At 38.9% G+C, this 17,248-nt stretch overlaps 1 protein-coding gene across 2 annotated transcripts in view; it reads left to right on the top strand.

Annotated features, from left to right (window-relative positions):
* Positions 1-17,248, top strand: part of ITGA2 (integrin subunit alpha 2) — a 112,896-nt gene that overhangs the window by 91,895 nt on the left and 3,753 nt on the right. For both annotated transcript variants that reach the window (XM_003925870.4, XM_074385986.1), the window contains 8 exons: positions 635-727; positions 1,312-1,388; positions 1,472-1,555; positions 5,319-5,421; positions 7,029-7,139; positions 8,095-8,199; positions 10,947-11,060; positions 14,832-14,921. In XM_003925870.4, coding sequence (XP_003925919.3) covers positions 635-727; positions 1,312-1,388; positions 1,472-1,555; positions 5,319-5,421; positions 7,029-7,139; positions 8,095-8,199; positions 10,947-11,060; positions 14,832-14,921 — 777 coding nt within the window. The remainder of the gene's footprint in view (positions 1-634; positions 728-1,311; positions 1,389-1,471; positions 1,556-5,318; positions 5,422-7,028; positions 7,140-8,094; positions 8,200-10,946; positions 11,061-14,831; positions 14,922-17,248) is intronic.

The following is a 17,248-nucleotide window of genomic DNA, read 5'->3' as shown; positions in this document are numbered from 1 at the left end:
ACCAAATAATGAAGAAAAAATGGGAGAGAAGGGAATACTGGGGTTTTCCAAATCAACTACTTGATTAAAGGATTAAATAATGGTTTCATTTGATTTAAAGTTAATGTGATCTTAATAGGTTTCGAGTTCTAAACCTATCCTGATCTTGGTTTTTAAACATCCTGTGCCAAGTGGCAACTACTTCTTTAAAGGGGAAAAAAACCTGAAGAAAGCCAAAAAAGACCCTTCAAATTATTTAAAACACAAACACCAATATATGATTTTATTTTCATCTCTTGAAAATGTTTCAAATAAATTGAGAAAAAGCTATTCGTAAAGCCAGCATTTCTAAATATTGAATTAAAGCTATTTGTGCATCTGAAATATAAAAACTATTATTTGTTTCTGGGGAAAAAACTACAGTATTTAATCTTTTCTTAGGTTTGTTGGATGTCCTAGGTATCTTTAGGGTTAGCAATAAAAATAGTATATTAGCCACCAGGGCAGTATAAAATTTCAGGTCCTGAAATAAACTATTTCAGTATGAACCAACCTTACTGCTAAAATATCACTGCACCTCTTTTACCAGGTATGTGCATGCACACACAAATGTTACCTGGCAACTGATCATTATTGTTTCCTTGGTCTTGTTCAGGTTGATGGGACAGAAGTAACATGTCAGGTGGCTGCCTCTCAGAAGTCTGTTGCTTGCGACGTAGGCTACCCTGCTTTAAAGAGAGAACAACAGGTACAACCTGCATTTTATCCTCGAATCCATGCGAGCCCTCAACAGCACACATGTTCATTTACCAGCGTAACATCTTGCTATCATCATTAGATAGGCATCACAAAATAACTGGCTGCATACTTAGGGGAAGTTTTCAGTATCTGAATGTTTTCTTTAAATTATTAATAAAACATGGATTTTCTCCACGTAATTCATTCCAAAAGGTACATACAATATTGAAAGTTCTTTTTGTCTGAATGTGTTGAGTAGCACTGGTCAAAGCACTATACACAGAGTCACAAAGATCATTTATTTACCCCTGGTAACAAGTTTCACATCAGCTCAACCCTTCCGGATTCAGACAGGTGTAATATACACCTGGAGAACTTATATGTGTCACTTGAAAGTCGAGCTTATCTAATTCTAATGTGAGGCATAGTAAAACAAGGTGGACAAATCAATGAAGATTTCCTACAAATTTGAAAGTGTAAGGTATATAAAATTCAGAATCAAATTTTTGGGAAACTTTTATAGGAAACATTTTCTTAATGTTGACCCCTGAGTATGAAGCATGATAGACTGACAAATTTTAATTTTGTGTATAGGTGACTTTTACTATTAACTTCGACTTCAATCTTCAAAACCTTCAGAATCAAGCATCTCTCAGTTTCCAAGCCTTAAGGTAAAATATGGTGAAGTCATGAATGGAATGATGGATAGCTTTATATTTCTCTTTAAGTGATTTCCTAATGTTTCTTTCAATAGTGAAAGCCAAGAAGAAAACAAGGCTGATAATTTAGTCGACCTCAAAATTCCTCTCCTATATGATGCTGAAATTCACTTAACAAGGTAAGTGAAGCAGTAAGTAGCCTGTTACCACTGACACCAACTCTAGATTAGAAGATTTTTGGCTCATGGCTAAAGAAGTCCTCTGTATGCTCATCCTTTTTTTTTTTTTTTTTTTTTTTTTTTTGAGCTGGTGTCTCACTCTGTCGCTCAGGCTGGAGTGCAGTGGTGCAATCAGCTCACTTCAACCTCCACCTCCCAGGTTCAAGTGATCCTCCTGTCTCAGCCTCCTGAGTAACTGGGACTGCGGGCATGCGACACCACGCCTGGCTAATTTTTATGCTTTTACTAGAGATGGAGTTTCACCATGTTGACCGGGCTGGTCTTGAACTCCTGACCTGTGATCCATCCACCTCAGCTTCACAAAGTGCTGGGATTACAGGCATGAGCCTCCCATGCCTGGCCCGTATGCTCATTCTTAACTGAAGAATTTGAATTAAAATTCTCGTCAACTAAAACAGAAGTCCACAGACATATTGGTCCCTAGGAAAACCTTGAGTGAGTCATTAGGTTTATTAATCTAATGAGAGCACGCCAAAAAGGCAGAAAAAGATCCCCGTAGCCACACATCACAGGCATACTCCACATTACAGGCCCTCTGAGTAGCTGCAAACATTCCCAAAACATTGAAACAGAACTCTCAAAGGTCCTGAGTGTTGCCTGCACTTTCTTCTCACTGCTTACTTCCCACTGTATATGAGATCTCAAGCAGTAGCCCCATTCCTGGACATTGAAGCCCCAAGCACAATGTTTTGCACATGGTGGGTCCGCAATAAATATTGACTCTAGTCACAGGTTAAATATTCAAATATTGAATCTAGATCAAGTCTAGTTTCTGAGTGGAAAATGCCTAACATATCAGATTAGGGTTTTCTTCCAGCCAGGAGGAAACAAGGTTTTTTCCAAAGATCATCTGTAAAGGAATGCTTTGTTCCCTGTTTTTACCTGCCCAAAGCGAGCAAACCTGAGAACAGCAGTGTAAATGTCACTGGTTGATACCAGCTGGCTTTCGTTGTTCAGAGGGACAGGTGTCTTGGGAAGTAGGTAACACACAAATCTCACAGGTACTAATAGGTTGATATCACTTTAACTCACACTTAGAAGTAAGGTGAGTTCATGGCACAGACAAACTGGAGCAGGCGTGCTGGTCACAGGTGATGCCCTCCTCCAAGCCTGGGAACCAGAGTTCTCTACCTGGTGAAGCTCTAGGACAACTTCCCAGCACAGATCAGTGACCCCTGAATAGCACGCTGCGGCATTTTCCCAAGAAATCTGGTGACAGCAGGTTTGTCCAGCTTCTACCACATCACCCCAGCCCTAAGAGCATCGAATTTGTAGATATCCGATAGCTCTCTGAGCAAAAACAAAAAGGAAAATATGTCATCATGTCTAGAGCTTGAGACACATGAGCAAAGATGAAAAGAATGCTTCTGTATCGAGTGAGTTGCAAACAGCACAAGCAGAAGCAAAATACAGTCCAAATCATACATCTCTGAAAAATTCATCAGTAACTGCAGACTTCAAAGGATCCCCACTTGCTAAAATAAGAAATTGGAAACAAATGTAACCAACCCAAATTGATGTTCGCACATTATTTGAATTTTTTTCCTTCTTATATTGATCCTTTCTTCTAAATATTTTTGTCAGTACAGCCTTTTTATTATTCTACTCTCCTACAATGGCCAATATTTTCCAAGATATTTAAGCATGAAATAAATATAAGATTGAAATGAGACATTTTTACTAATTATCATCTTAGGCATGTATTTTTGTAATGGCAACTCGAATTCAAATGTATTCTAATGTTCTCTAAAATATATCATATCCTCAAAAAAATCAACATAGAGAATTATAAAGAACAAAAGCTAAAATGGCCCCTAGTCCTACTACCTAGAAAACCCAAACATTAGAGAGAGAGATACAATGAAAAGTGAGGTCATCCCTCCTCACCTTCCCTAGCGCCACTCCCCATAGGAGACTAACAAGACTGTGTTCAGAATATCTTCCGGATACAGGGTTGCTTATCTACCAAGATTTATGCATATAGCACGTGCACACACACACACACACACACACACATATACACACACATGTGCACATTTTATTTACCCAAAAGGAATGATAAAACACTCTTCTGTACCTTGCATTTTACATAATCTTGGAAAAGTTTTTATATTAGGAAATACAGATATAACTTATTCTAGTCCTGGATGGAACATAATTTATGTAATCAATTCAATATTCACAAGATATTTGGTTGTTTTGCATATTTATTTTGTTTTGTTTAACCATCATAAGCAATGCTGCAAAATAATTTAACAAACATCTTTGCAAACTCTTGAAAAAAATTCAGAAGTTATATTGTAAAAAAAAAAAAAAAGATGGATAGAAATAGTGATAATAGTATTATTTCTGAAGCAAGATCCCTCTGAGTATAGATAACAGTACTATAAATGTATTGATCAACACTTACATAACTTAAGGAACATTCAAATAAAAAATGGAAAAGAGTCAGATCTCTTTAAAATGCAAATGCAGACCACCTTAATTTAGAAACTAGCCCCATTTAGGATCTCACACAAAGATCTTCTGGAAGGCATAGGAAATAATTCATGCGCACACAGCCAAGCTTTCTGTTTCAAATCCTAGTCGGTTTTCCCATTTTCCATGTCAGGCTGACAAATCATTGTTTCCTCTCATATATAACCTTGACAAATACATCTATTCAAGTCTCCCTATGACATAGTTTCCTTTTAAGGATTTGGAAAAAATCATTAAGGCATAAAGGAGAGAAAGATAAGGTTTCAGTAAAAAGAACAAAACATTTCTACTTCAGAAAATGTCCACCCTAAGTTTTTAAGAAATAGACTCAACATTCTATAATTAACATCAACTGTGCAGTGGGAATAAGTGGGAGGGATGTGCATAGTGTTCTGAGATCCGTACCCCTACCCTCACCACTCCTCCCCCAGTCACCACCTGAAGAAGCCACTCCGGTTGGAATCCCACCTCAGAGCCCCAGAAATGAGTGAGAAGAGGGGAGGTCCCCAGTTTCATTCTAGTCTGAGTGGTCTTAGGAGGGTTTCTCTGATCTCATCATCACTTTGTTTGCATATCTTCGTTGATAATCTTAAGCAAAGAAGTCAAGATCAACCAGTGCCTTTAGGTTCAGACTACTAAAACCTCTGGGTCAGCCATCTTAAAGGTGGAAATAGATTTGACCAACCCCATTTAGACCCAAGCCATCTGAGTTGGTCTGCAGCTTAAGTAGGATAGCAAGAATGAATAATACAGGCATCCAGTAATGAATACTGAAGGAGCTCAATACCCTATTATTACACTTTAGCAACACTAAGGTGATTAATCCATCAAATGGATTATAAATCCATTTATCCAACCAACAAGTACGACTGTCTACTATGTTAACATACTAGTCACTATAACAGCAATCTTGGGAACACTTCTATCAGTTCTAAAGTAATACTTTTGTACTTATTTCAAAACTTGACAATTGGTAAACATATAACGCACAAATTCTTTGCAGAAAGTCCATGAAGAAATATGTTCTGAAAGGAATTTATGTTAGTCTTAGAAACACACATTGGACCATAAGCCCATACCAAGAATTTCTTTTTATTTGGTGCTTTTGTAACTAAAAGTAAAATTTACTTTAACCTAAGCTATAAGTTACTTAAATAAAAGAAATATTAAGCTTCAAGAACAAAAGCAAACTAAAATATTTGGCTTTACAAACATCGTCCAACAGATCCACCAACATAAATTTTTATGAAGTCTCTTCGGATGGGAATGTTCCTTCTATTGTGCACAGTTTTGAAGATATTGGTCCAAAATTCATCTTCTCCCTGAAGGTTGGTAAGCCTGTCCTAAGGATAACAAATCCAGGAGAAAGTGGGAAGGAAAAAATGAGTCTGGAAATAAAAGAAGAAAATAAAAAGAAATCGAAATACACCCGTGGTTCTCAAACTTGAGTGTGCATTAAAATCACCTGGAGGAATTGTGAAACCACATATGCTGGGCTTTATCTCCATGATTTTTGATTCAGTAGGTGTGGGGTGAGCCTGCATATTTGCATTTCTAACAAGCTCCCAGGTGATGCCTATGCTGCTGGTCCAGGTACCATGCTTTGAGAACCAATAGGCTAGATCATAGATAAGTAAACAACTAGGCTTCGTGCATAATTATGTGTCTTGGGTAAAGGACAATTGATATATTTTGAAGACAAATGTTCAACATTAACCAACAGAGCATTACTATAAAGGTATTGCTGTGGGTAAAAGTCTTTGGAATATAATTATCCTTAGAGACCACTTTTGTTTGTGTTTACCATTTGTATACAAATTTGTATAGTAATACTAGGTAGTATCTAAAAATATTTTTGAACCAAATTATATTTGCTATTAGTAAGCAATTATTAATCTAACTATTACTACCAGTTATATTGAGATAAAATTTGTGAATGAATTACTATTTTAAAATTTAATAAAATTAAACTTTGGAAAGTAAGAAGAATTTTTTGACTATCGTAAGTCAATACCATTTTATTTTTGTTCATTTCTTCCTAGCTTGTTACATGGTTGTAACCCTGCAATTTTGTGATTTAAAAAATTAGAAGAATTTTTGTGATCCAGATACTGTAACAGAATTTATAAAATGTGAATGGTATTTGGCAACTACATTCTCTAACGTGGTATCTATTCAATTCATGGTAATAAAATAACATTCATAGAGAGTGTACTGAGTACCAGCAATTGTATCAAGTGCTTTACATATGTTATCCATTTAATTCCCAGATTAGTTATGAGCTTGATCTTATTACTCCCAGAGATGTTACTTAAAATGTTTAAATAACCAGTAGGGTATGAGCCCTGGCCAATTAGAACAGAAACCCCCACCAGCGAGAACAAATGTTGTGCCAGTGCCCTGTGCCAGCACATACCTACTGAATTTCTAATTATCTTTACAAATAAGAAAACAAGCATAGAGAGGTCAAGTGCCCAACCCACACTGCTTATCAGCCGCAGAGTGGGACAGCACACCCAGGCAGGCCAACTCCACAGGTGGCATTTTGAACCATTTATACTGCGTCTCTCAAGACACAAATTATTTACCCATTAACGTAGATGTTGAGTTTTTTCCATTGAGCCATTTATGCCTAGTGTTCCATTATTGGAACACTAAGCATGTGGGAGTTACTTATAGCCTATGCTTATGGTCATCACCAAGGTATGACTGCAATTTTTTTGAAATTGCTTACCAGGCATAATTCAGGCATAAATGGGTTTTAAGAGGTGAGACACAGAGACCTGAACTGTGACTGTAAAGTGATGGCTCACTTTCATTTGCACTCAATCTTACCACTTTACAGTTAGCCTTCATCAACACAGGGGTTACTGGTGAATTTCCTTGCATCATGTGCATCCTGTAGCAGTACTGCCGTGTTTTATTCTCTACATAGGTAACAACAGGAAGTGTTCCAGTAAGCATGGCAACTGTAATCATCCACATCCCTCAATATACCAAAGAGAAGAACCCACTGATGTACCTAACGGGGGTGCAAACAGACAAGGTAAAGATTACAAAATTGCCTATAAGAATGTGCACTTTAAAGATGTAAATAACCCGTGAGATTAGGGTGTTTGTGTCTGACTTTTTACAGGGGGGAGACAGACAATAACTCCTATGCAGCCCAGTGCCAATTGACTAGCAGTTAATTTCATCTTCGAAGAAAACATTGTTATAAGAAAACAAATGTCTGAGTCTAGGGAATTGCAGGTGGGAGAAATTATTCCAAAAACCCTGTTTTGGCCAGGTGAAGATCTAACTTTGACAGGCCCTGTGAAGACTGGGAAGTGAGAGGTGGGACCTACATGGGGAGCGTAGCAGGTCTTCACAGCTGCAATTAGGAGCTGGTCTTCAAGCAGCCAGCCTGGACTTTCTCCTGGTAATACTGAGCTCTGGCTGTTCATTTTAACCCCTCCATTTGCTTTTATAAATAAGAGTGTCCAGACCTAACTCAGGCAATTAAATCAGGATTTCTAGGGCTACGATTCTTACACCAGGGTTTTTTTTTTAAACATTCCCTGTGGCTCTAGCACACGGCCTGGGCTGAAAGGTACTGCTCTAGCCAAACTCCTTGACATTGGCTCATCTTCAGTCCAGCACTTAGCTGGTCAACAGTTGTATTACTCCTGTAGTGTGCATAGGGGGCTACAGGAAAATCAAAATCCTAAAATGTTCCAGAGAGAATTACCCTGAATTATTCAGTGTTTAGCTATTTAGCAAGTTTGCCTTATATTTGGGCTATAAGAAGCTAGCCCATCTCGTCAGTTCACATCAGGAACATTTAAATACTTCATGTTCACCTGGCGTTTATATGAAATGTGGCCAGGTCAGCGCTGTTGAAAGAAGCCTAACAGCCCTTCCCAGCCCTCTATAAGTGACAGTAGGATTTCCTAACATGTTGAAAGGAACATCATAAATTGTTTTGCTTCTGAAGTCTGATCGGTGTTCTTCTTTTATAGGCTGGTGACATCAGTTGTAACGCAGATATCAATCCACTGAAAATAGGACAAACGTCTTCTTCTGTATCTTTCAAAAGTGAAAATTTCAGGCACACGAAAGAATTGGTGAGGACAAGTTAACATGTGAAATTTCCCCTCAGTCATACATTTAACTTCACCTGTGATCAGGGCACTGCTTTTCTCCTACCAGCTAATACCATAGAGCTTTCTTAGTTTGCCTTTGATGGCTTATATAAGTTAAGATTTAGAAAACTGCAAAAGTAAATACAATTTTTAAACCCATAATTACTTTTGTACCAACCTAATGCATGTTCAAATCTAGGTTACTGGAATTATCTGATGCCATTTCTTGTAAAATACAAGTTCCAGACTTCACATGAAAAATTCATGCAAAGCTATTGCGTTTATGCATTGTGCACTTTGGAAACAAGGCAAAGAGCTGTGAAGGAACTGGGTGCGTGCTTCAGAGGAGAAGCCCCTTAAATCCCCCTTCCACATAATACTGATTTTTTTTTATACTTTAAGTTCTGGGGTACATGTGCAGATCTTGCAGGATTGTTACATAAGTATACACATGCCATGGTGGTTTGCTGCCTCCATCTCTTTGTCACCTACATTAGGTATCCCTAATATTATCCCTCCCCAACCTCCCCACCCCCTGCTATCACTCCCTTAGCCTCCCAACCCCTGACAGACCCTAGTGTGTGATGTTCCCCTCCCTGTGTCCATGTGTTCTCATTGTTCAACACCCACTTATGAGTGAGAACAAGCGGTGCTTGGTTTTCTGTTCTTGTGTCAGTTTGCTGAGAATGATGGTTTCCAGATTAATCCATGTTCCTGCAAAGGACATGAACTCACCCTTTTTTATGCTGCATAATATTCCATGATGTATATGTGCCACATTTTCTTTATCCAGTCTATCCTTGATGGGCATTCAGGTTGGTTCCAAGGCATAGACAAGGACTTCATGACTAAAACACCAAAAGCAATGGCAACAAAAGCCAAAATAGACAAATGGGATCTAATTAAACTTAAAAGTTTCTGTACAGCAAAAGTAACAATCATTAGAGTGAACCAGCAACCAACAGAATGGGAAAAAATTTTGCAATCTATTCAATTTGACAATGGGCTAATATCCAGAATCTACAAAGAACTAAAACCAATTTACAAGAAAAAAACAACCCCATCAAAAAGTGGGTGAAGGATATGAACAGGCACTTTTCAAAAGAAGACATATATGTGGCCAACAAACATATGAAAAAATGCTCATCATCACTAGTCATTAGAGAAATGCAAATCAAAACTACATTGAGATTCTGTCTCATGCCAGTTAGAATGGTGATCATTTAAAAAATCTGGAGACAATAGTTGCTGGAGAGGATGTGGAGAAATAGGAACGTTTTTATACTGTTGGTGAGAGTGTAAATTAGTTCAACCATTGTGGAATACAGTGTGGCGATTCCTAAAGGATCTGGAAATGGAAATATCATTTGACCCAGCAATCCTATTACTGGGTATATACCCAAAGGATTATAAATCATTTTATTACAAAGATACATGAACATGTATGTTCATTGCAGCACTGCTTACAAATAGTGATTTTTTTATTTAGCTGTGAAATATGCTGCTGCTCTTTTCTGTTTTTCAATATTTTGTCATTTCCTGCTCTCGAGCTATGCCTGCTTCTTTGGTTAAGAGACTAGTCTAGCATCTGGCATGGTACTTGGCACATATTAAATATTCAGATAAGTAAACCTTTAGTAATCAATAACTCCTAAACAAATCACAGCTGTCTGCTATGAACAATATTAAAATTCTCCTGGTTTTCTTGATTGCAATTGTTTTGTGAAGGATGGTATAAACAGGAATCCAGAAGAATAAAATTGTGTTTCTTTTAATGTTTATTAATCTACGAGTAGATAAATACATGCTGTAGCAGAAGTGGACTATGCGACTTTTGGCCTTGGACATAGGCCAATACATCATAGATTTTTAATTGTACACTTTCATTTTTTAATGCAGTTTTAAGTTTATGGAAGAATTGAATGGAAAGTACAGAAGTTTCCCATATGCCCCCTGTCCCACACAGCCTCCCCCACTATCAAAATACTGCACAAGAATGGTATATTTGTTACAATCAATGAAACTACATTAATATACCTTTATCAACCCAAATCCATAGCTTACATTAGGGTTCACTCTTGGTGGTGTTAAAATCCATGCTGTGGATTTTGACAAATGTAAAAATGACAGGTATCTACAATTATAGTTTCATACAGGGTCTATTCACTGCCCTACACATCATCTGTGCTCTGCTTATTCATCCCTCCCACCCCACCAGCCCCTGGAACCACTGATCCTATTTCTGTCAACTTTTTTTTTTTAAATCTAAGGAGCTTTTTATTAGGTTTGATGACTGAATTTAGTACATTTTGTGTATGTTCAACAATTTATTTAACTAGTTCATTGTTGACAAACAAGTTACAGTTTGGAAGGTTGGGGTTTTTAGGTTTTTTTTACTCTTATAGATAGTAATGCATTACTCTTATAAATAGTAATGCAATAAACAGGGTTGGGGAACTTGGTTCCGCATGTTGCTGATGATCTCCTGAGGCTATCTATACAGACAGGAAATGGATGGGGCAAAGCGTGCGCAACTTGTACGTTTTGAGATATAGTCCCACAATCCCTTGAAGGAAGACAGAAGGGTTATAATTACGAATAGCTCCTGAGATTGCCCATTTCCCTAGATGCATCCCAGCACTGGGTTTTATCTATCTTTAAAATGTTAGCATTTATTTTGAACTCCTACTAACTCACTCTCTCTGTTACCTTTGACTCCGTACTACAAGAACTGCAGAACTGCTTCCTGTAGTAATGTTACCTGCTGGTTCAAAGACCTTCACGTGAAAGGAGAATACTTTGTTAATGTGACTACCAGAATTTGGAATGGGACTTTTGCATCAGTAAGTATCAGTATTATTTGTTGGATTTATCAATAGCCAGGAAACGTAAGGCTGCACTGACAAGTTCTTCCCCTTTGACAAGATAAGTATTCTGGCTAATGTCTGCAGTACCCAGATAACCCAGAACAACTTTACCCTGGAAGGCAGCACACTTCTATCCTTTCCCAACGTTCATCCAATCGGCAGTGCCTCAGAGTCACCTGGGGTACTTGTGAAACTATCAGCTTCTCAGACTCCTTGTGACCTACCACATCAATGGGAATGGTGTCAAGGTCATCTCTGCAGCCCTGGGCTACAAGGGCCAGCCCACTCTGTTTTCCCTCTAGAAGCTGCCCTGATATCCATCTTCCCAGTCCTCCTCCGCCACACCCAAATCAAAATGCCTGTGTTTCTGTCTTACTCCCTGAGCTCTCAGTTAATTGTATGATTGATCTCAAACCATGGAGTTTAACCACCATAACCATTCATATCCTTATGAATCTAGCATAAGGATATGTCTTCCTGAATTACAGCCAGGTCATCACCCTGCTCTCCTGTTTTGCCCTTTCCCTGATGGAAGTGGGCACGTGACTTTCTAAGTCACCTCAATTCCCTAGTAAAGTATGAAGAAAAAGCCTGCCGGGTGCAGTGGCTCAAGCCTGCAATCCCAGCACTTTGGGAGGCCAAGGCGGGTGGATCACAAGGTCAAGAGATCGAGACCATCCCGGTCAACATAGTGAAACCCCGTCTCTACTAAAAATACAAAAAATTAGCTGGGCATGGTGGCACGTGCCTGTAATCCCAGCTACTCAGGAGGCTGAGGCAGCAGAATTGCCTGAACCCAGGAGGCAGAGGTTGCGGTGAGCCGAGATCGCACCATTGCACTCCAGGCTGGGTAACAAGAGCAAAACTCTGTCTCAAAAAAAAAAAAAAAAAAAGAAAAAGAAAAAGCCAAAACAATGTCAGTGTTTTGTTTTTTTTTTTTCCCGTATGGCAACTGTGAGTCTGCTCTAGCGATATTTGCTTTCAGCAGGGATTTTGGTAGCCAGAATTTCAGTCTGGCATGAAACAGTGTAAGAATAGACAGGCCTGTCCTTAAATTTGACAGCTTGTGTGGCTAGCATCCCTTTTCCTGACATGGGCTCCAATTGAGGAAGAAAACAGAAATTAGTCTGAAACCTCCTGGGGACCTTTGTAGCACTCACTAGATTTTTTTTTTCTTTTAAACAAATAAATCAGTTCCCAAGGTGCTTGCCACCAAACGGTACTCATTTTTTTTTTCTTTTTACCATTTCACGATCTCTCCAATAAACCTTACTTTCTGCTATAGAGTTTTGTAAAACTGGAGAACTGAGCACCCTCCAAACTCATCCCTGGAGTCAAATATAAGCAATATTCTTGGATAAAGACATAGAAGAAAAAGGAATAGTAAAAGGTTATTTAAAAAATGCAGAACTGGGGGAATGGGGAAGTGAGAAGTTGAATATTTCTTTTGGCTTGCTTGCCTTCATTTTGTTTTCTTGTGAGTTGCATTTGCTCTCAAACCTGCAGGACAATTCTACATCCTTAAAGATGTGAAGTGTGCTGTCAGTTGTACCACCTTCCCAGCTGCTGCAGTGTGGTGCTCAGTTTTGCTCCATTGGTTCTTGGCTCCTTGGGTTTGAGGAACAAATGTTTTCATAGCAAATTTTGCCAACTGGAAGGAACACTGACGGTTGCACGTCAAAATGCGCTCACGCCAGCTCTGTAAAACACATTCGGTTTTTCTTGAGTTGGTTTAAGGCTACATCGTTTTAACTGTGTGACTTTTTAAAGTACCTTCCCAACAATCTTCAGAAGCAGTAGTTTATTTCTGGGAGCAAACGTCTTAGAAAGTATACTCTTTGTGCTGCTTTAATGTGGCTATGGTGGTTAAGCTGAGAAAACACCCTTGAAATGTCAAGGTATGCCAAATCCTTCACATCTCCTCCTTCGTGAAAGGTCAAGCGTTTATCCCCACCTTGTTTCCAGCTATTAAAACAGCAAAGTGGTTGTCTCTCAGACCACCTAGGAATCCAGTCTGAAATATGGATCTCATTTCCTGTATTAGAACCCACTGATGCACTGCCTTTTGTTGCTACCCTTTCGCTGATGTAGTGCAAGTAATTTCATTACAAAGTGATTGCTCAGGCCTCCCAATTGATAACAGAGTCGTTGCCATTTGTAAGGAGAAGTCTTGTTGAATGCTAGCAGGTGTGTTACTTCACTCTCCAGATGTATGTGGCATACCTACCTCTACCTTCAACCCTGCAGGGTACTGTGTGCCTGTGAGAAGGACCTATTTTGAGAATACTCTAAGAAAAATTATTTCGTCTTTAGTCTTTGGGGATTATGAAACCAGCATTTACTTAACTGCTACTTTTTTCTTAAACTTAAACCAATATAAATACTCTGAATGTTTCCCCTGGTAATATGTGAGACTGGTGACCATGATTAATTTCTGATCCAATCATCTATCTTGAGAAAATCAACAGTAACCTGAGTCAGAGCCAGTGGAAAGGAAATAAATGGCTCAATTTTCGGAAATACATTCTTTCTGGCTCCCAGATATTGTTTAGCAAATTACCTCATAGAGTATGTCCAATAACGTGCCCTAGTAACCAGAAAAACTAAGTCCTAGTAGCCACAGCATGTGAAAGCAGCTCTAACATCTGAGTGCTGCATTCTTCTTCACAGTGGCATCAGGCCTAATATAGCAAAAATAGTGAAATATACACATCAATAATATTTCTATTGAAAAATGCTTTTTTTTTTTTTGAGATGGAATCTCGCTCTGTTGCCCAGGCTGGAGCACCGTGGCACAGTCTCAGCTCCTGCAACCTCCCCCTCCCAGGTTCAAGTGATTCTCCTGCCTCAGTCTCCTGAGTTGCTGGGATTACAGACACCCACCACCACTCCCAGCTAATTTTTTTGTATTTTTTAGTAGTGATGAGGTTTCACCATGTTGACCAGACTGATCTTGAACTCTTGACCTCAGATAATCTATCCATCTCAGCTTCCCAAAGTGCTGGGATTACAGATGTGAGCCACTGTGCCCAGCTGAAAAGTAACTAGATGGAGGAATGGATGTAACGTTATTTTGAATTAGGAGGTTACTAGTAATGACAGCATAAAATATCCTTCCTATATCCTGCCCCAAATTAAGTATTATTTGATAGAAACACTTAGATTAGGAAATCTGATATTATTACTGATGTGATAGAATATGCCAAAAGGTTCAGGGCCTCAGGTGGTCAAGTTCAAGTGCACTTTCAAACAGTATTATTTTATACACATGTACCTATAAGAAAAATTCCCTTCCCTTTTAAATGTTGGTTTATTTAGGTAAGTATACAAAAATGTCAAGTTTACAGTTTTCTCTCATGTCACAAACTTTATTTTTTTAAATCTGAACTATGATAACCCCCAATTAAAAATAATCATTTTTGAATCCTTGTTTTTCAACTCTGTTCTCAAGTTCAGATCTGCTCAGGGAGATATTTTAACTTGGTCATGTGTGGATCCCACCCCAGAGATTTGATTTGTGGTGGCAAGGTGCAGGCATCTGCATGTCTTAAAATCTCCTTTGGTATTTCTGACAGGCAGCCCTGTTATATAACACTGATTTAAGCACAGTAGATTCTGGGTAGGTCTTCAGAACTGGCATTTGCTCGTCATGTTCCACCAGGAAATAAATAATAAATCATAAGCATATCAGCTTTTCTGCATTTGCTGCTGCTAGGATAAAACATATTCCTTATTTTTGTGTTCCAGTCAACTTTCCAGACAGTACAGCTAACGGCAGCTGCAGAAATCCACACCTACGACCCTGAGATATACGTGATCGAAGATAACACTGTTACGGTGAGCATATCACACCCTTCCCTGCAAGCCTCAGGGTCAGTGGTGGGCATTCCATTTCTAAAAGCCTGGAATAGTCACTCTTCTCACCTACATGTATGTAGAAGAATCTTAATCTTTAAAGATCTAGTGTTTATTGTGTTGAGCTTTTGGCAAGGGTGTGTGCTACTCAAAAAGTTCATTGATGTATTTGCCCTCCTCAATGCCTCCACCCACATTGGCAAAGCTGGCTTTCCTAGAAGTGGTGATCCAGTGAGAAGCACAACAAAAGGGCTCTAGGTGGCTTGGGACTCCATGGTGTCTCTTCTCCATGACTAAACCAGCAGTACCGGTTCTTCCTTTCTCCTCCTGCTTCCACAAAATGGTCTACAGCATAGGCCGCAAAACCCAAGTATGCTTATTTAAATCATAAATTGTATTTTGAATAATTTTTAAAGAAAGGTGCTGAAGCATGCTTAACAAATAATGCATTTATTAGAGGGTGTTTAAAAATAGTTCTCCTTACAACTAGACACTGACACTGGGTAACATGTCCATTCATTTGATTTTACATTCTGGCGGACTGTAAATGCTCCCCTTGATAAAAAAAAAGCTTTTACGGAGAAATGTACTCTCATAGAAAACAAAGGCTCTCTGTTCTAAGAGCTGGCATGAGATAATTTTCCTTTGCACTGAATCTCTGGTTAGAATATGCCATATTTAGATATAGTGGGATTTCCATGCCCAGTTCATCTGCTGGCAGAGCCCTGAGCATTTTCCTCCCAAGGCTTGTGTTAGGAGTTGAAAGCCAGTGTAAGAATCTGCCCCCAAGACCAGCTTGGCAGCTGGCCTCATTCCACTGCTCCAGCCTACAGCCTGGGTCAAAAGCTATGGCCCCATGAACTCTGGGCCTCCTCACTCCATGCCTGAGAGTGAAGCTCACAGCATGGGGCCCCACTCTTGTCCAAGGCAAAAATTCCACACAACACAGCACACTTCTCTGCCTCTGGTTTAGGAGCCTCAGTGAAAGCTCACACCCTCTCTTCAAAGACTGGAGCCTGGAAAATCAGAAATAGATCCAAAGGAAATGCAGACTTCAAAATCAAAATGCTATGAACTTAGCTTAGGGGAGAAGTATTATAGATTTTTTTAAAAGCTCACTTTAGAAAAACATAGTGTTCAGACAGTATGTGAAACTCTACTGAAGACTGTTTTTTAGAAAGCAGCATTAAATATATTAATTGGAAATTCAAATAAACAATTTTAATAAACCCATTAGATTCTTCTTTTCTTGTTTTTCTCTGAGGAATACTAATACATAACAGAAGTCAATTCTTAGGTGCAAAAGTAATTGTGATCTTTTCCATTAAAAGTAAAGAAAGGCTGGGCAAGGTGGCTCACGCCTATAATCCCAGCACTTTGGGAGGCCAAGGCAGGCAGATCACCTGAGGTTGGGAGTTTGAGACCAGCCTGGCCAACATAGTGAAACCCCCTCTCTACTAAAAACAAAAATTAGCTGGGTGCGGTGGCACATGCCTGTAATCCCAGATACTACGTAGGCTGAGGAGAATCACTGAACCCGGGAGGAAGAGGTTGCAGTGAGCTAAGATCATGCCACTTCATTCCAGTCTGGGCAACAGAGTGAGACTCTGTCTTAAAAACAAACAAACAAAAAAGTAAAGAAAAATTACTTTTAATGGCAAAGACTGCAATTACTTTTGCACCAGCCTAATATTCAATTGTGTCTATGAAAATTTTTTTAATCTAAATAATTTGGATAAATTTTTGAATAAGGCGTTGAATCTAAATAATAACTTGACATGTATTCTGTTTGTTACATTTATTTGAATCCCCAGCCCACTTAAAAATCTGACCCACAAAATGCAATAGTCCTGGGTCTGTAGGGATCCGTGGTTCCCTGGGTTTGAAAGCTGTGGAAAAGAGAGCAGTAGGCTTATAACTGCCACTAAGCAGTGAGCTACATGAATTTACTCTCACTTTACTCATACATTTATAAAGCCTTATATTTTAGCTCTTAAAGATACAAATGAAAGGAAATATAGTCATCATGGCCAGCTGCAAGTTTAGCCCAACCCATAAATTATGTAACAAAAAGCAGCTCGTCTGCCACTGCAATTTAATGTTAAATCAAGTAAATAAAACACATATTATCCCCCTCCTTTTTTTGCTTCTAAATATATCTCTTTACGAATGTTTTCTAAAGAGAATGGTTGAGACTCTTTCCCTATTAAAGAAAACTAGGCCAGGCATGGTGGGTCATGCCTGTCATCTCAGCACTTTGGGAGGCCGAGGCAGGCAGATCACCTGAGGTTGGGAGTTTGAAACCAGCC

The sequence above is a fragment of the Saimiri boliviensis genome, chromosome 1, assembly GCF_048565385.1.
Source record: "Saimiri boliviensis isolate mSaiBol1 chromosome 1, mSaiBol1.pri, whole genome shotgun sequence".
Lineage (NCBI taxonomy): Eukaryota > Metazoa > Chordata > Mammalia > Primates > Cebidae > Saimiri > Saimiri boliviensis.
This window is presented reverse-complemented; position numbering and strand designations above follow the sequence as displayed.